The sequence below is a fragment of the Aquarana catesbeiana genome, linkage group LG06 (assembly GCF_042186555.1).
Source record: "Aquarana catesbeiana isolate 2022-GZ linkage group LG06, ASM4218655v1, whole genome shotgun sequence".
Taxonomy (NCBI): domain Eukaryota; kingdom Metazoa; phylum Chordata; class Amphibia; order Anura; family Ranidae; genus Aquarana; species Aquarana catesbeiana.
This window is the reverse complement of record NC_133329.1, coordinates 61,403,936-61,424,250: the sequence shown is the minus strand read 5'-3', so window position 1 is coordinate 61,424,250 and position 20,315 is coordinate 61,403,936. Positions and strand designations below refer to the sequence as shown.

The 20,315-nt window shown below is 44.3% G+C and overlaps 2 protein-coding genes across 2 annotated transcripts; both read left to right on the top strand.

Moving 5' to 3' along the window:
• The first annotated feature begins 5,735 nt into the window (after positions 1-5,735).
• LOC141147615 (E3 ubiquitin-protein ligase TRIM39-like) lies at positions 5,736-9,323 on the top strand. The gene has a single exon (XM_073634847.1). The coding sequence runs from the start codon at positions 5,736-5,738 to the stop codon at positions 7,332-7,334; it is 1,599 nt and encodes a 532-aa protein (XP_073490948.1). The 3' UTR covers positions 7,335-9,323.
• A 7,588-nt stretch (positions 9,324-16,911) lies between these two features.
• On the top strand, positions 16,912-20,105 carry LOC141148532 (E3 ubiquitin/ISG15 ligase TRIM25-like). Its single transcript, XM_073636075.1, has one exon. The coding sequence runs from the start codon at positions 16,958-16,960 to the stop codon at positions 18,539-18,541; it is 1,584 nt and encodes a 527-aa protein (XP_073492176.1). The 5' UTR covers positions 16,912-16,957; the 3' UTR covers positions 18,542-20,105.
• Positions 20,106-20,315: the final 210 nt, after the last annotated feature.

Sequence of the window (20,315 nt, the reverse complement as noted above, 5' to 3'; positions counted from 1 at the left end):
GGGGGGAGGCTCTCTTCTCCTTAAAGTGATAATAATAAAGTCTTAGGTTTTTGTTGGTTTAAAATAACAAACATGTCATACTTGCCTGCTCTGTTCAGTGGTTTTGCACAGATCCTCCTCTTCTCGGGTCTCTCTTCGGCGCTCCTGGCCCCTCCCTCCTGACAAGTGCCCCCACAGCAAGCTGCTTGCTATGGGGGCACCCGAGCCTCTGCTCTGTGTGTCCATTCAGACATGGAGCTGCGACTCAGGCCCCGCCCCTCTCTCTCCTCATTGGTTGACTGACTGCAATGGGAGCCAATGGCGCTCGCTGCTGTGTCTCAGCCAATCAGGAGGGAGAGTCCCGGACCGCTGAGTTTCTCATGCAAAATCGCTGGATCCAGATGGGGCTAAGGTAAGTATTAGGGGGGCTGCTGCACACAGAAGGTGGTTTGTTTTTTTGTTTTTTTGTTTTTTTTTATATCTTTAATGCATAGAATCAGAGGCGGACTGACCATTCAGACGCAGATCGAGGGCCTGCGGCCAGTAGGGGGCCTGTGAGAAGCTCCTGAGAGATGCTCGTCGGATCTAGGGGTATGCTGCTGGCAGTGCTGCGGCGGAGCCGTTCTGCCGCTATGGGGGGGGAGGGGGGCGCAGGACACAGCATCTCCCCCCTGCACCTCTGGCTTTCAGTTTGGGGTGCAGTGGGGGGAGTGGGATGCGGTGATCGGCAGCTCTATGTTGCTCGCGGCATCTCCCTGGGGCTTGTATTTCTCCTCCAGAGTGTATACAGTGGAGAGGGGAGGGGCCTCTGACCCGGGCAGATACAAGTTTTACTCTTCTGTGTACAAGTGACTTGCTCTGCTTGTACAATGTTGCCGACTGCTGCCCGGGTCAGAGGCCCCTCCCCTCTCCACTGTACAGAATCAGGAGGAGAACTACAAGTCCCAGTGAGATCCACAGGCACCATAGAGCTGCCGATCGCCACCTCCCACCTCCCCCTGTGCTAGGGGTTGGAGGTGCACAGCCAGGTACAGGGGAACCTCTGGGGGGGGGGGGGGTTAAGTCTGGGAACCCTGATGTAAGGGGGGGGGGGGGGAGGAGGCTCTCTGGGGACCCTGATGTAAGGGGAGGGGGAGGCTCTCTGGGGACCCTGATGTAAGGGGGGGAGGCTCTCTGGGGACCCTGATGTAAGGGGGGGGGAGGCTCTCTGGGGACCCTGATGTAAGGGGGGGGGGAGGAGGCTCTCTGGGGACCCTGATGTAAGGGGAGGGGGAGGCTCTCTGGGGACCCTGATGTAAGGGGAGGGGGAGGCTCTCTGGGGACCCTGATGTAAGGGGGGGGGGAGGCTCTCTGGGGACCCTGATGTAAGGGGGGGGGGAGGCTCTCTGGGGACCCTGATGTAAGGGGGGGGGGGATGCTCTCTGGGGACCCTGATGTAAGGGGGGGGGGGGGAGGCTCTCTGGGGACCCTGATGTAAGGGGGGGGGGGAGGCTCTCTGGGGACCCTGATGTAAGGGGGGGGGGGGGGGCTCTCTGGGGACCCTGATGTAAGGGGGGGGGGGAGGCTCTCTGGGGACCCTGATGTAAGGGGGGGAGGCTCTCTGGGGACCCTGATGTAAGGGGGGGGGAGGCTCTCTGGGGACCCTGATGTAAGGGGGGGGAGGCTCTCTGGGGACCCTGATGTAAGGGGGGGGAGGCTCTCTGGGGACCCTGATGTAAGGGGGGGGGAGGCTCTCTGGGGACCCTGATGTAGGGGGGGGGGGGAGGCTCTCTGGGGACCCTGATGTAAGGGGGGGGGGGAGGCTCTCTGGGGACCCTGATGTAAGGGGGGGGGGAGGCTCTCTGGGGACCCTGATGTATGGTGAAGGGTGACGCTCTCTGGGGACCCTGATGTAAGGGGGGGGGGAGGCTCTCTGGGGACCCTGATGTAAGGGGGGGGGAGGCTCTCTGGGGACCCTGATGTAAGGGGGGGGGGAGGCTCTCTGGGGACCCTGATGTAAGGGGGGGGAGGCTCTCTGGGGACCCTGATGTAAGGGGGGGGGGCTCTCTGGGGACCCTGATGTAAGGGGGGGGGGAGGCTCTCTGGAAACAATCGTCGGGGCCCGGTGGACAGTAGGTCCCGCTGATTAGCTCTCGGTGTGTCCAATCACAGCAGCAGTGGGTCAAACAGCACGCAGACCCGCAAGTGCAGAATCAGGTACCTGTACGTGATTCTGCTCACAGGAGACGCAGCCCCGCAGTAAATGTACGTGGTTAATGTGAGTTTATTTTTCTTTATTTTCTTAACTCTTTAAACCATTTATTTTGAACATACAGTAGAGAAATTCTGTGACCAATGCATGTAATGTAGCAGTGCAATATATACGTGGGGCTTTGTGAGGGTGAGGCTTGTGGGTGGGGACAAAGGGGGCCCCATGATCCCCTATTGCCCGGGGGCCCCATGAGTTGTCAGTCTGCCCCTGCATAGAATGCATTAGGACAAAAAAACTTCTGCCTTCACAATCACTTTAAGCATTTGTGAGGGTTGGATAGTCTAAGTGATAGAGGGAGAAAAGAACACCGCGCCAAATATAGTGAGAAATATCTAAAAAAAATAAATAAATAAATAAATGAAAAAAACAAGCTGCTCCCCAACTTGAACAAATAGTGATCAAATTGAAAGTGGGTAGATAGGGGGCGCTAGTGGTTACATTGGATAAAAATATAAACTAGTAAGTATATACTAGATTAATAAATGACCTCACAAAAAACCTGATAAGTAAAGAGTAAATACAAATAGGTGGAAACATACATCAATGACAAAATATAAAAAAGTGACACAATGATCAGCGACAGTGACACAGTCCCATCAGTGGACTATCCATACCTGCTTTTCTACAATTTTAATAAACGGTTTTACACTAAGATCTTATTGTTTTTCACATATCCCATGTCTGAACTACTGGGGCCGGAAGGGGTTTTTTCCCTAAGTACCATCCAGCCATCCAATGTGAGCAGGCCCAATCCTGCACAAGCTCTAATTACCGTATATACTCGAGTATAAGTCGAATTTTTCAGCACATTTTTTTTTGTGCTGAAAGTGCCCCCCTCCACTTATACTGGAGTCAAGCACTTTTCTGCAGCAAAAAAATTCATTTTCTGAACCGACTTTGGGGCCCCGTATCTCAGGGCCACTTGGTGCTAGAAACCCCAAATTTTGTGTGCAAACCCAGAGGAACTGGTACCACAACATATCCAAAGCTGAAGTTCCTAGCACTAAGTGACCCTGAGATATGAGGCCCCAAAGTTGGTCAACTGTGTCCATCTGCAGCAATGTCATTTCGGGACCCTTTGGGTTCAGAGACCCCAAATTTTGGCTGCAGCTAGGGGGCATCTAGGAACCCTTAACTACCGAGTTTGAAGTTCAGGGGACCTATGGCTGCAAAAGGGCACAGTGAGGCTGCAAATGGGCATTGTTGACCCTCTTTTCCACTTACAGTAGCTGCGCATTTCTCACCCTAGGCTTATACTCGAGGCAATAAGTTCTTCCCATTTTTTTTTTGTGGTAAATTAGGGCCTCAACTTGTACTCGGATCGACTTATACTCGAGTATATCTTTTAATTAAAGGAGTCATTGGTATCTGGTAAGCAGATATCTATTTACTACCGCAAGGTGCACTCGTTTCCTTTCTTGGTGAAGGAACCTCTATCTATGAATATCAAGAAACTAATCCATCCTGATAGTCCACTGATGGGACTGTGTCACTGTCGCTGATCATTGTGTGTCCCTTTTTTATATTTTGTTATTGATATGTTGCCACCTATTTGTATTTACTTCTCAGTTTTTTTTTTTTTTTTGTTTTTTTTTTTTTTTTTTTTTTTTTTTTGAGAGGTAATTTATTTATCTAGTATATACTTACTAGTTTATATTTTTATCCAATGTAACCACTAGCGCCCCCTATCTACCCACTTGGATAGTCTAAGGCCAAACAGCTGATGACCATGAGGCAAGTCTCTTTGGCCTCTGGTTACCTTGCGCCGATGCACAACTGCTGGTACCCAGTGCCATCTCCAGAACACTACACAGCCACAGGAATCAAATTGGGGTCTTTATTCAAAAGCCTCCTGGACAGCTGCCACCTTCCAGCTTCCCCTGGACATGGTCCAGTGAGTGAGACAGTCCTTCTCCAGACCAGATGCCTTGTGGTAAGGTCCATCCAAGCCCTCAGCACTGACACTGGTGAGGCCTCTAGACAGCTGCATAGTCCACGAGCTGCCTGAAGGCAGCAGGCTCTGGAGCTCTCTTGGGGAGAAGGAACCCAGCTCTCCAGTGCTTCAGACTATTTACCACCTTTCCTGCCCCCTACTGGGACATTCCTCTCAAGGGATTGGCTGGAGCATAGTAAATGTTCAGGCTGGTTAATCAAACTCCCAACCTTTGAAATCCTGAACAGGCCAGAACAAACAACCATTGCTCCCTTGAGTACAGAGAGCGAAAACTAAATTTACCTAGCATCCTACTTTGCATCGTGCTACAAAAAAAAGGGCATCAGGAGCCATCGGTAGAGCCTCCTGAACAGTTTTCAGCTGCAGCTATACCACATCTAAAAATTGATCCATCACAGATTGCTTTTCAGAGGGCAGTAAGCATCACCATTGGTCTGAAGGAGCCCCTGCACCCGCTACCAATCCCATGCTTCTCATCACAACCTCCAAAAACAAAAAATAAAGACTAAGCATGAATCGTATGTAGCGCTACCCCTGTAGGGGCCACTAGATGATACTTGTCCCTGGTCGTTGCATTGACCTTGCAGTTTCTAAACCTTTCTGACACTCTAGGTTCAGACATGCTTAAACACAGAATTAATTCTCCCCAAATTGGTGATAAAGAATATTGGCACATAGTCTAATAAAAGCAAGATGCCCAATTCTTTAGCAGCCACTGTTACAGTATATTGAAAGCTGGTATGCAATGGCTCCAATTAACAGTGGAATAGCACACACAGCGGGGCCCGTAGACTATGTTGGATATTTATAGGCCAGTAATGTTAAGCAGGTAAATGACTGAAGTGCTAACGGCAAGAGATTCTTTATAGCTGAAGTATAAAGATGTCTGCATGCAGTGTCTCTAAGGCTGGCCTACGCGGCTTGAATCTCAGCTGGTTCAGCAGGAAACGGCTGAGATATCGATCCGTTAATAGGCAGACTGAATGTACCAAGTTGATCACAACCAGCCTGCTGGATTCTCTTGTGATTTATCGCTAGTGGCTGCTATAGCCGCTAGTGATGATCGCTGGCTTCCCCCGCCCGCCCCCACCAGGGGATAACCAAGGCCTGGCAGGAGGGATTCCCCTGTCAACAAGGTCTGTGTTGATGAGGAAATTAAGCATATTCAATCTGTGTATGGCCGGCCTAAGCGGTTGAATGGCAGAAAGAGGTTGGGCGTCTGCCCGTTTACCAATCCTGATCTGAATGCAGCCTCCACGGAAACTGAATGTTCAGTGTAGGCTCTTGTCTCCAAGTGATGGAATTGCCTTAATACTGGGAAATAGAGAGAGAATGCCTAATCCATGGTACCTGGCTACACATGGATAACTGGCTTTTCTCTTTTTTGCGTGTTTTATTTAGAGTTCTCGTTTTGGAAGTCTCACTAACAGAGAATTAGTAAAAATCACTTGTTTTTGGTTCTTTCTGTCATCTGTATGAGTTAATCTGTAAAACCTCCACCTTTGTTGGGCAAACAGATATTTAGTATTGTTTCTTCCTCCTTGTCCCAGGATGGCATCTGCTGCGTTTGGAGGCGAGCTGAGCTGCTCCATCTGCCTGAACCTTTATACGGAGCCGGTGTCACTGAGATGTGGACACAACTTCTGCCGGGGTTGTATTGTGACTGCTCTGGATAAACAGGAGGGGTCTGGAGTTTATTCCTGTCCGGAGTGCAGAGAGGAGTATGTAGAACGTCCTACTCTGGAGAAGAACAGGAAACTGTATAACATTGTGGAGAACTTCAGATCTACACATCAAAAAGAGGAGAAAAGTGAGATCCTCTGTACATACTGTGTGGATGCTCCAGTGGCCGCCATCAAGACTTGTCTGCAGTGTGAGACTTCTATGTGTGATAAACACCTGACAGCCCACAACAAGACAGTGGACCATGTGTTGATAGAATGCATCTCATCCTTCAGTAGTAAAAAATGCTCCATCCACAAGAAGATTCTGGAGTATAACTGCTCCAAAGATGACTACTGCCTTTGTGCCTCCTGCTGTCTGGTGGTGAAACCTAAAGGACATGCAGTAGAACCTCTAGAAGAGGCTTTGGAGAAGAATGAAAAACTGAGAAATGTTCTAGAAAAACTGACTACGAAGAGAGAGATGACGGAGAAGAAAATTCTAAATCTACAGGACCAGAAAAGAAAAGTACAAGAAAAAGCAGGGAATGAAAAGAAGAGAGTCACTGCCCTGTTTGAGGATTTTAGGAGACAGCTGGAGGTCCAGGAACAGAGGGTCCTGAGTGAGATCTCCAGGCATGTAGAGGAGGTCTCATTCTCACTCAATGATCTCACCAAACACTTGAAGATACAGAATGACGAGCTATCCATGAAAATTGGTCACATCAAGTTCTGTACCATGACTGACCAAACAACTGTCCTACAAAATCTGGAATCGCATACTGACGAAGTCCTTCAAGATCAGGAATCTGACATGGGGGACAAGAATGTAGAGGAATCTTCTGTTCATGATCTGGATGATTTTCTGATCTCTTTTGTGTTGCACAGATCTATAACTGATCTTATCACTAATATGCAACTAAAAAAAAACTTCAGTATACAGGATGCAGCCAATCTTCTACTGGATGAAAAAACGGCCAATACATTTGTGTCTTCATCTGATGACCTTGGAACAGCATCCTGTTCTGAAACGCCAAAGACTATACCAGAATTACCACAGAGATTTACAAAGTATGGTCAGGTGATGAGTATGGAGAGTTTTTCCCATGGGAGACATTACTGGGAAGTAGAGGTTGGTGACTCTAGTGATTGGGATGTGGTTGTTTGCTATCCCAGTATAAAGAGATACGGTGATGAGTCTTGTGTTGGGAATAATAACAAGTCCTGGAGTTTCTGCAAAACTGGAAATGAATATGCATCTCTACATGACTCTCAATTACAGAAGTTAAACCTTGAGTCTCCTGTGCAAAGATTGGGAATCTATTTGGATTACGAAGGTGGCCGTCTGTCCTTCTACCAGCTGAGTGACCCCATCAGACACCTCCACACCTTCACCACCACCTTCACCGAACCCCTCCATGCTGCTTTGTATCTGCATAGTGGAGCCTGGATAAAGCTTGTACCTCAAAAGTTTTCTATAAAACCATAAAAAAAATTATTTATCAATACAAATAAAGGGTGAAATCCTCTTGGAAATTTTAACAATTGGGCCAATTAAAGGGAGCAGAAAATTAAGAACATAAACGTTACTTGAAAGAGATCCTGGCACCATTCAGAATGTGTTCATATCTCCTTCTAATTCTTCTATCTCCAAACATTCTGGAATCAGAAAATGGGACACCTTTTTAGGGAATCACATATAGGAAAAGGACACACCCCCTTTACAAAGGTCATGACAAAATTTATATGCCCAAAATGATTGGTTAAACCAACACTGGCCTTACACTTGTAGAATTTCATTCAAACATGAAGACAGTATAAACCTCGCTCATCCGACCATTGTGCCTTCATGGACTTCAAATAACTTTTTGTTTGAGTAATGTCAATGTTTTGCATGTTGTAGAATGAACATTCTATGTCCAGATAAAATAGGTCAAGTTCATGTGCCTAGGACTAGTTATTAGGGATGCACTGATACACTTTTTTTTTTTTTTTTTTTTTTTTTTTTTTGAGACCATAGAAAAAGAATGGGCTCAAAGCACACTGCAAAGAATTGCATGCGATTTTAAACAGGAATGCAGTGCGATTTTCCTATCTTAATTGCATGCGGTTTCCCCCACCGCTCCTGCGTGAACCCAGTATAGAAAGACAGGGAAGAGCCATCTAAGTGCAGCAATGGGCAAACCGTTTATTTAAAAAAAAAAAAAAAAAAAATGTAACCACTCACATGTTAAAAGTACATATCTCTCATGTCAAATCCAAATCTGTATGGTCATAGTGTACTGGTCCAAATCATTTGGTGGAGGGGGGGGGGGATATGATGTGGGGTTGTTTTTCAGGGGTTGGGCTTGGCCCCTTGGTTCCAGTGAAGGGAAATCTTAAGGTGTCAGCATACCAAGACATTTTGAACAATTTCATGCTCCCAACTTTGTGGGAACAGTTTGGGGGATGGCCCCTTCCTGTTCCAACATGACTGGGCACCAGTGCACAAAGCAAGGTCCATAAAGACATGGATGAGTGAGTTTGGGGTGGAGGAACTTGACTGGACTGCATGTTGGCCATTAATTTTTTTTATCTCTTTCCATTAATCACAATGTAGCCGCACCGTCCACCCATAGAAAACCCCGCCCACTTCCATACAAGTCACTGGGAACGCAGTGACCCATTCTTCCCCATTCTGGGTTGTGGGAACTTAGGAGAGTGGTAGGAAACACTGGAGAGGGGAGACTTATTCCGGGTATAGAGAACTCCTCTTATAGGAGACAATTCTATGATATGATGGTGTCGGGTTGGAACTGTTTTTATTGGTTGATGTTAGAGATGATCTGAAGATGTTCTCATTATGAATGTAGTAGGGAAGGATTAGAACCTCTGTTAAAAAAACAAAAAAAAAAAAAAGTAAGTTTTCTGTGTCCCCTCTGGAGCCATCAATCCTCTCTATTCCGGTGAACTTTGTCACTGGGAGAGAAAGTGATTGGAAATGGAAACTGTCATTAATAGATGGAAATCCTCCAATGGGGACACCTTTACCAGTGACCATAGTCTAAGGGTCACTATCCATATTCCAGTCTGACCACACAATCTCTGTACAATCTGCTACATTTGTGTCAAACTATGTAATATGAGTCCTTTGTACTACATAGTTGTTGGTAGATTGTAATGTCTGTGTGGTGGACGTAACTTTGGAGGGATATCATTTCCTGATGTATCTCTGGAACAGGAAATAAAAAGAAATCCATCAAAGTGGACAGAGACCGTAATAAAAAAAAGCCACTGCAAAAGAGGCACATTTTTAAAGCTGAAGTTCAGTCTGCTTATATTTTGCCTTCTTTGGTTCCCCCCCCATCCCCTATCAACATGTCAATTAAAATTAAAATGGTTACTTTGTTTTGTTAAACTGGGGTATTTGATAGAAATGTTTTCTGTTGTAATGTGTTTTTGTTGTAAATGAGAAATTTAATAAAAATTATGTGATTTACATTGCTTTATTTACAAAAAAAAAAAAAAAAATTTAAATTTCATCACTGAGTCTCTGCTTCTCTATGCACTGCAGGCAGATCATGGTTAGTAACAAAGGGAATTTTCCCCCATAAAGGGTTTTCTAGGCAGCAGAAGGGTATGAAGATGATATTGTATGGTTTAAAAATGATTGAACTTTATTAACCCCTTCTCGACCGGCGCACGCCGATGTACGTCGGCAGAATGGCACGGCTGGGCAAATGGGCTTACAGGTACATCCATTTGAATTCCCTGCTGTCCAATTACGTGAGCACCATGAGTCGGGTCGCGGGTCCTGCGGACTCTATCGTCTCACAGAGAGGATGAACGGGGAGATGCTGATGTAAACGAGCATCTCCCCGTTCTGCCTAGTGACAGGACACTGATCTCTGCTCCTTGTCATCGGAAGCAGAGATCAGTGCAGTGCCACAGCTATCCCATTTCCCCCCCCTACAGTTAGAAATCATTCCCTAGTACTGACTTAACCCCCTCCCCGCCCCCTAGTGGTTAACCCCTTCACTGCCAGTGTCATTTTATACAGGAATCAGTGCATTTTTATAGCACTGATTGCTGTATAAATGACAATGGTCCCAAAAATGTGTCAGATGTCCGACATAACGTCAGTCACAATAAAAATCGCTGATCGCCGCCATTACTAGTAAAAAAAAAAAAAAAAAAAAAAAAAAAAAAAATAAAAAAAAATAATAAAAATGCTATAAAACTATCCCCTATTTCAGGGATATGCAATTAGCGGACCTCCAGCTGTTGCAGAACTACAAGTCTCATGGGGCATAGTGAGACCCTGACAACCACAAGCATGACACCCAGAGGCAGAGGCATGATGGGACTTGTAGTTTTGCAACAGCTGTAGGTCCGTTAATTGCATATCCCTGCCCTTTTTTGTAAATGCTATAACTTTTTTGCGCAATCCAATCAAACTCTTATTGCGTTATTTTTGTAAAAAAAAAAAGTAGAATACGTATTGGCCTAAACTGGGGGCAAAAAAAAATGATATTTTTGGGGGGTATCTATTATAGCAAAATGTAGAAAATGTGTTTTTTTGTTTGTGGTGTGTTTTTTTTTTTTTTTTTTCAAAATTGTCGCTCTTATTTTGTTTATAGCGCAATAAAAACCGCAGAGGTGATCATATACCACCAAAAGAAAGCTCTATTTGTGGGGGAAAAAAAGCCGTCAATTTTGTTTGGGTACAACATCGCACGACCGCAATTGTCAGTTAAAGCGACGCAGTGCCGAATCGCAAAAAGTACTCTGGTCAGGAAGGGGGTAAATTCTTCTGGGGCTGATGTGGTTAATAGCATAACCTCAGAGAGTGACAATGATGGCCAAAATAGGAGCTGTGATACAGGAGATAACAACACAGGTGAAACTGGCACAATAATATACAAGGTTCAAGTGCTAAAGTAGGATGTTAATACTGATGCGTTTCGACCCCCGTCGGGTCTTCTTCAGAGGATTCAGGTGCTGTAGGGAAATTTGTATTTATTGAGATTCATGGATATAACACTCAAATAAATAGAGTAATGGGTATACATTTATCAATATAATTACCAATCACATCGTGTTAAGTGATTTCTCCTGAACCTAAAATTCTCCAAGGCCTCCCCCACTCAGTCCCAGCAGGGGGCCCTGGCCGGCCACCACATCGACAGAGGGAGCCAACCGCTCGTGCGTGTCTTGCAAGGAGTCACAAAAGTGGATAAATTCCCAAGGCCAGGGAGGGGCGTGAGGGCAAGTAACAGTACTATCAGTGCGTTTCGTTTAGCATGGATAGAAGTATATGTATCATTGCCAATCGTATAATATTAGAAGTAATACGTTTTTGTTTTTTTTTTATAAAATTATTTTGCATTGTTATCTATATTTCTAGGACTAACAGCATGTAGTTATTCACATACTCATGTGAAGGTAAAATGAAAATGGTAACTGTAAATAGATATAGGTATCAGTGTGTCAAAAACTGAGTAATAAATGGATGGTGGTAAGTATGTTGTATAGTGAGATTGAAATAGAGAGAATTGCACGATAAATGGAACAAGAATGTAAAAACATGAAAGAAGAAATAAAAAAAAAAAAAAAAAAAAAAGCAAAAAAAAAAAAAAGGGGGGGGGGGGGGGTGTAGAGTGGCAGGAAGGAGGAGGGATGGGTGGAGAGTGGGGAAAGAGCTCAAGGAAAGGATGTAGAGAAATGGTGGAAAGACAGTGAAGTGTGAAAGAGTGCATGTGGGGGAATGAAAGTATAGATAGAAGAGGAGCCCAATGGTTGGGAAAGTGTGAAGAAGATGTGAATGCAGTGAACAAGGCCAAAACTGCAAGGAAAACAAAACCAAACGTTCTGAAGTGAGTGGTAAGAGAGTGTGAAATGCATCAGTGATGGTGTGTTAACACTGGCAAACATAAAAAATGAATAATGGGTTGTGTGAAAGAGAAATGGAACAATGGAAAAGAATCACAATGTAGAGGTTCCACAATGGTGGGATAGGTGTTATAGGTAGATGGAATCAATTAAGTTATGAAGGTACTTATAATTACCTGTCTCCAGATTGTTGGTCGATTTGGCCGTCCTGATCATGGTTAGTAAGAGGGGCTGGCAGGGAACTCTACATACATCACCGCACCTTGCCTCAGTACTCATCATCTCATAGACTGATCCGTTTTTGCATATAAGAAGTTTCAATCATTCCCCTATGTAACATTTAGTATTCATGAATATGCTGACGGTCCTAATTCCTAAGAATGTGTGATTCTCGGGAATGGAGCATCTTGTCACCAGGTTTTGAGACCCTTAATTTTTCCAGGATCCTGTGGAGAGGCCCATTGATATCATTACAGAATGTGGTAATGATTATTAGTGTAAGGTGAACTTTTTAAAGGAGAAGCATAACCAAAGCTATTTTGGCTGTACTCCTGTGACCCGTTTTCAGCCTACAGCGGGCTAAAGCAGTGTTTTGATCGCTCTTTTCTTGGGTTAGAGCCATCGGAGGACATCATCGACCCCCCATCAAAAATGCAATTAAATTAAATCAACCAATAACATTTTTAACCACTTGCTTACTGGGCACTTAAACCCCCTCCTGCCTGGGCCAATTTTCAGCTTTCAGCGCTGTCACATTTTGAATGACAATTGTGCGGTCATACAACACTGTACACAAATTACATTTTTAGCATTTTTTTTTTTTTCCCCCACATAAAGCTTTCTTTTGCTGGTATTTAATCACTGGTGAGTTTTTTTTGTTTTGTTTTTTTTGTTTTGTTTTTTTATCCATTGCTAAAAGAATAAAAAAAGACTGTAAATTAAAAAAAAAAAAAGTTTTATAGTTTATTATAAAATTTTGCAAACGGGTAATTTTTCCTCCTTCATTTATGTGCGCTGATGAGGTGTCACTGATGGCCACTGATGAGGCGGCACTGGTAGGCAATGATAGGTGGCACTAATGAGGCAGCACTGGTGGGCACTGATGATGAGGCACTGATTGGCAGCACTTATGGGCATTGATAGGTGACACTGGTGGGCACTGATTGGCAGCATTGCTAGGCACTGGCAGGTCCCTCCTGACACAAGCCTGTGATCGACTTTTTATTTCTTCTGCTCACGCTAATAAAGCCGATCACTGATCTTTTGTTTACATTATGTGATTGGCTGACAGCTGATCACGTTGTAAGGGGCCGGGATCGGTTGACTCGGTGAGCACAGAGCGCGCTGCGTGCCCCGCATGCACTGGAGGATGTCTATTGACTCCGAGCAATTAAGGTCTGCACTGTAGCCGTAATTTGGCCATAGCGTGGTCATGAAGCAGTTAAAGCCCAGTGATGACATCATTGGATCCGTCAATTGGTGTTTGGTGGAAGGAGCCAGCAGACTCCTGTAAGGAATGCTTAAAGTGAAGGTATCCAGAATCTTCAGCAAGCTATGCAGGGCCCAAAGATGTTGCTGTGCAATGGCAACCAGCAGTGGTGAATAGCACAAGCAAAGTGTTTCCCAGCGGAGGGCCTTTAATGTGAAAATGGTAGGGCAAAGGTTATGCAGTATCTTTGTATGTAATACATGGGGTGGGCTTCTGCCCGCACAACAATCCTGAGGGTACAAGGCTCGGGGAGGTGGGATGTCCTGGAACAGGCTCTTGAGGACTGCAACCAGTTGGAGATGCCTGGATGTGCACCTGACATCAGCCAGGAAGCTGCGAATGGATGTACTTGAACATGCCAACATGACAATGATCCAAAACACAAGGCCAAGTCGACCTGTCATTGGCTACAGCAGAATAAAGTGAAGGTTCTGGAGTGGCCATCTCAGTCTCCTGACCTCAATATCATTGAGCCACTCTGGGGAGATCTCAAACGTGAAGTTCATGCAAGACAGCTGAAGAATTTACAGGAACTGGAGGCTTTTTGCCTAGAGGAATGGGCAGCTTTACCATCTGAGAAGATAAAGAGCCTCATCCACAAATACCACAAAAGATTTCAAGCTGTCATTGATGTTAAAGGGGGCAATACAAGGAATTAGGAACTGGGATATGTAAACTTTTACTCAGGGTCATTTGGGTAGCTTCTGTTGCCATTATGATTTAAAAAGAGTAAACCAAGTTGATTGATAATAAATGGCTTCAGCCAAACACTAACCATGAGTGAAAGAAAAGTTTTTGTGTTATCATTCATATTCTCTGAAAAATGGCCAAGAAATCATAAATGCTGCCAGGGTATGTAAACTTATGAGCACAACTGTATAGAAGCAGTACTCCAACCGTTTCTATATTTGACAGTTTTTCCGCTGTCACTGGTTCCTAAGGAAGCCACGGTTGCTTGTACTGGTCACGTCCCTAGGAGCCACTGACATACACCGGAATCGCTGCCACTTATGTAAAGGGGCAATGATGGCAGTAACATCATTGCTCAAACATGGCTACTAGTATTGATATTGATGTCACCACTATCCCTTCCCTTTCCTTTATATAGCTGAAGAAGCTGTCATTCTGCTATGAGAAACTTTGATCAGTTGTCTGTGCCAGCTCATATATAATTTTTTTTTTTTTTCGGCAAGGTGGGTGGCAATATGAGGACTTTTCAAATATTTGGGTGTCTTTATACCTAAGTTACAATTTTTTTTTTTTTTTTTTTCTTTTGTGAATGAGTAGGAATGTTCCATACCCCATACTAATTCATATAGGAAAGGGGGCAGTATCTGGGGGTACCCTTTTTTTATTAAAGATTCCGATAAGCCCCCCCCAATCACAGACCCCAACAACCACTGGCCAGGGTTGTGGATAAGAGGCTCTTGTCTTCCCCAACCCCTTGTTGAGGGCACGTGGCCTGGTATGGTTCAGGGGGGAAGGAGCTGCATGCTTGCTCAGATTAAGGGTTTCGGTTTGGATTTCCTGGGGGCAGTGTGTGTGGTGTTTTGTTTGTGTTTTTTTTTTTTTTTTTTTTTTTTTTTTCCCCCTTTTAAAATATATACCAGACTCAACGGGTCTGGTATACATTTCACTGAACCCTACTCACACTAAGACCAGGGCAATTCAGTTCATTCCTACTGAAGACTAGAAAAACAAAGTTTTGGGTGCAGTTAAAGCTGAAGTTTAGCTATGGCAATTTCTACATACAGTGGTTACGCTGCTCCAGCTTGGACCAATAGCAGTATCAATGTGTCACATATGTGGGATCCCTGTGGTAGCTGGAAATCATTGTTGTAGCAAAGGTGTGCGCAGCCTATTGCAATAGGGTTTGCACCCCAAATGTATTAAAAAGTGCACAGTGTTAGTAAAGCAGTGGACTTCTCAGTAGGGAAGATGTGTCAATAGTTTTTTATTTTTTTTTTTTTTATTATTCTTTAAAATTTTTTTTAGGAGCCCTGTTGGGGGGCTTTGGTGAAAAATCAGCCGGGGGGAATCTGCGCCACACGGGGTGATTACAGTGTGCCCAGGCAGACTCTGCACACCCCTTGTGCACGCCTAGGCTTGTAGGCAACGCTACTATAGTGATCTCCATTCGTTTCTGGGTCCTGCACCAAGCAAGCGACCTTGTGTGTTCACAATGCAGCAGGGTAGCTGCTCCGCAAGGAACCAACAAGCTAGTGAAAACCACTATGGTAGCGGTGCCTGCTACAGTGATTTTCAGCTTCTAGAGGGATCCTACAGGTATGGAACGTGCATACAGTAAATAAATTGGTCCAAGCTGGAGCAATGTTAGTACATTATGTAAAGAAAATTTCCATGCCTAAACTTCAGCTTTAAATTTTTGGATGATATAGCCTTTATATCGAGAATCACTGAAAGCAGCTTTGTTTATTAACTTCCCTTTCTTTTAACACGGAAGTACATTGCATCTGAGCACCAAAAACCAGAAATGCTATTTCATTCATTTTTAATATTCAAAGCAAACGCATCCATCCATCCATGTCTCCATGCTTCAATTTCCTGAGAAATTTCTTTGGAAAAAAACCCCCTAGCATGTCTGGCCATCTTGAGTAAGGGCAAATAATTTTTGTAATATTTTACTTCCTTGAATCCATCTGCCCTTAGCTCAGCCATGCAGGTGTTTCATCAAATCAGGCGAACCGTCAGATTTTGTAATGGAACTGACGTTTCGTCGCCACCATCTTGCTACACCCTGCACTCGTCTACAGTAAGGATACAGTGAGAAGGCGGCAAGCGGAGTCTTGCATTTCACACCTATTTTTAACAGTAAATCGATCTTATATTGTGAAATTCAGTATTTTTAAATCCGTCAGACTGTTTTGTTGTTGGTTTTTCAAAGCAGCGGGGTTCTGTCAGATTAGAAAACCTGGGAGATCAGCAGGCTTGCCGCTGCTTTTAAAATTCAACATCTAAACAGTCTGACGGATTTAAAAATACTGAATTTCACGATATAAGCTCAGTTTACTGTTAAAAATAAGTGTGAAATGCAAGACTCCGGTGGTTGTGACAAGATGTCCGCTTGCCGCCTTCTCACTGTATCCTTACTGTGGACGAGCGCAGGGTGTAGCAAGATGGCGGCGACGGAACGTCACTCCTGCTACAAATTCTGACGGGTCGCCTTATCTGATGGAACACCAGCAGGAGGATGTACTTCGCTGAAAAATCCCCTCCACTCCTGAAGACTCCTGGGATGTATGACATCATTTGCCCAGACATGGGAACCAGGAAATGACTGAGAAAAACATTTACAAAACAAGTAAATATTATATACTTTCCTATCTATTTACTAATGCTAGCAGCATAAGGATTAAAAATAGTCAATGTTGATTGAGAGAGTGAAGTTCCAATTTTGGGCTCACTGCATATGTCCAATCTTGCCATACAATCTCCTTTAGATCTACCTACAGTTGTGTTGTGGATGGGCTTCAATTTGAATAGACAGCTGGTTTTAATAGTATATAGTTTTGGCAATTGTAAAGGAGATTGTACAGTGAAACCTAAAAACCTTAAAAAATCTTTGCGTCAGCTTTTCTGTGCCTGTGAACATTATCTAAGTGCTTGTCCAACCAGTAAAAGGACTTGGTTGCAGGCTCAGCATAAAAGGGTTAAAAACTAGGCAGCAGCAACAGATCCCCGCCCACTTCCTCAATCTGGCAAGTTTCAAATTCTCCCAGCTTTCCCGCACAATGGCATCTGCAGAGCTGCACGAGGATCTGAGCTGCTCCATCTGCCTGAACCTTTATATGGATCCGGTGACACTTAGATGTGGACACAACTTCTGCCAGGTGTGCATCGAAAGAGTTCTGGATGTTCAAAAGGATTCAGGCAGCTACTCGTGTCCTGAATGCAGAGAGGAGCATGCGGAACGTCCCCTGCTGGAGAAGAACAAGAAGTTGTGTAATATAGCAAAACATTTCCTTGTTACTCAGACACACCTGGAGGGGTCTGGGGTTGCCTGTACTTACTGTGTGCATGCTCCCATCCTAGCCGTCAAGACGTGCCTTCAATGCGAGACTTCCCTGTGTGGCATCCACCTAACTATCCACAACAGCGCTGTGGACCACGTACTGATCGAGCCTATCGATTCCCTGCTCAGCAGGAAATGTCAGACCCACAACAAGCTCCTGGAATACCACTGCTGCAAAGACGCTTGCTGCATTTGTGTGTCCTGCTTTGCTGTAGGATCCCACAGGACGCACAACGTGGAAACCCTGGATGAGGCTGTGACGAAGAAGAAGGGTAAAGTCAAAGTGGTCCTGAATAAGTTAACTTCCCAGGTGGAAGGCATTGAGAAACAAGTCCAGAATCTACTGGACCTCCAGTTTGCTGAACACAAAAAATCCTCCGATGTTAAAAAGGGAGTCATGTCCCTGTTTGAAGATGCCAGGAAACAGCTGGAGGAAAAGGAAGCCTGGATCCTGGGTGTTATCTTTAAGCAGGAAGACCAAATTGATGCTAAAATCTCACATCTTATCAAAAATCTGGAGACACGAAAAGAATCAATGTTTGAGAAGATGCGTCAACTTGAGGAGCTTTGCAAGATGACAGACCCATTGCTCATCCTGCAAGACAAGGAAACAGACAGCAAAAATTTGATTGGCCTTGGGGACCTCAGTATTGCAGAAAAGACGATTAAAGAAGAGGACAGGTTAGAAATGAGATTTGATGAAGGTTTGATTACGTCAAGCTTGCATGTGGCCCTATCTGATTTAATGTGCAAAATGAAGAAAGCATCTTGTATAACGAAGTCCGCGGATCTAGTGCTGGATTCTGACACGGCATGCAACAATGTCCTTGTCTCAGGAGATCAAAAGGTTGCTTCCTGGGTGAGTGGGGCGCTAAAACGACCGGTCAGTTCAAAGCGTTTCACATCTTACTGCCAGTTGTTTGCCAAGAATTTTTTCCTTAAAGGAAAGCATTACTGGGAAGTGGACACCAGCGAATCAGCCTTCTGGATGGTGGGCTTGGCATATGCCTCCATACCGCGTGAGGGCCCAAGGTCGAAGATTGGAGACAATAAATATTCCTGGTGCATGAACAGGGCAGAGATGAGCTATTGTGTGATTCACGACTCGTTTGTGACCGATCTTCCGCTCAAATCTCCCATTCAAAGATTAGGAATATACCTGGATTATGAAGCTGGTTATCTGTCCTTCTACCAGCTGTGTGATTCAGCCAAACTCCTGTACACCTTCCATGCCACCTTCACTGAACCTCTACACCCTGCTTTTGTGGTATGGAACGATGGCTGGATCAAGGTTAAAAACTAGAATAATCATCATCGTTGCCAACCTGCTACACTCATTTTCAGGAACACTATTGCTATGTTGATTTTTTTAAAGTAATTCTATTATGGTAGAAATTGGTGGCGTTTCTGGCCTTCTTCTTCTAAAAATGCTAATTGCCTGGTTGTGTATGACTTCAAGTGTATAAAAACCCAAGAACAAAAACTGAATCTATTAGTGCTTACCAGACTTCAAATGTGATGGCTAAATTTGTGTTCTAACTTCTGAAAATAATAGTTGTTGACCACCTCAAAATGGACTTCTCTGTTTTAGGTGGGTTGTGGTAGGTCTATCGTTCTGTCCAGGACTATATAGAGTAATTCCTTCCCCCATCTTAAACCGGTACAAACAGTATACTATATGGCCAAATGTTTTAGGAAACCTGACCATCACATCTACATTATACTACAAAAATCTGTGAACCCCTCCCCAAATGATTGAGTTCAGGTGTGTCCAGTGAAAAGAACTGCTAATACTACAGCATACAAAGACCATAGCTCCCAACTGTCCCTGATTTCAAAGGGACTGTCCCTGATTTGGAACAATGCCCCTCTGCCACTCTTTCCTCCTCATTTGTCCCTCATTTTGGTCTGATCTATAAACTAGATTTTGCTTTTCTTCAGTGAAAGTACCACATTTCACCATCTATAGCACATATTTCAAACACAAGGCCACAGGCCGAATCTGGCCTGCCAGGCCTTGTCGTGTGGCCCTTACACCCAGTTTTGCAGCCGGAACGTGGCCGAACTCCATTTTGCCACCTCCGGCTCTCACCCTTCACTCCCACTCCACATTGTAGCTTGTAAACCCAAAAGCCTTCAGTGTTTACAAGGGACAGCATTGCTCTCAGCGGCTCCTAACAGTACAGAGCAGGTAAGGCACAGATGCAATGTGGTATGACCAATGTCCTGCCTCTGGGATACAGATGAGCAGGGGTGCTCTGATGGGGACACAAATGTACAGATAGGCTCACGGGGACACAAATGTGTGGGGAAACTCATGGGGACACAAATGTGCGGGGAGACTCTAATGGTGACACAAATATATGGGTAGACTCTAATGAGGAAATTGAACTTGATGATGCCAGTTTGCCTTCTCTTTGCATCAATCACTGTGGTCTCATACTGTACCATACACAAAAATGTATAAATACATTCTGTGCAGCCACACAAGGGCTGATAGCCTTTAGTTGGAGGTCACCCTCCATTCCTGGTTCTCAATTTCTATCCAGACTGGACTTTTTGATTCTCATGGAAAGAATTTTCCATATTACTTACTCCATGACTTATATTCAGATCAATGGGAAGCTTGGCTCTCTTTTTGCCTCTTGAGTTGAATGTTAAACTGTTATATGACTCCTAAATGGGTCCTATACTTTTCTTTGCTGTAAAATCTTTTTGTGTATAATTATTGTATGACTTGACCTATCGTCACATATTGTACAATTTGCACCAATACTTTTATTCATCCTTAATGATATTGTACAGTATATTGCTTCTTCAATCTTTGTCACAATATTCAGATATATAAAATTTTAATTATTGCCCTACTAGTTTCTTTTTATTGATACTGACCAATAAAAATTTTGCAAACATGAATAAAAAAATATCGCCCTGAATATATTTATAAACTAAAATGAAACCTAGCATTTTCACAAGGAGGGTAAGGTTGAGATGCTCCACTCTTTATTGCTCAATTACTTTAAGGGACTTCAACTTTTTCTAGAGCACAGTCCAAAGAATGTACATAGGAAAATGTC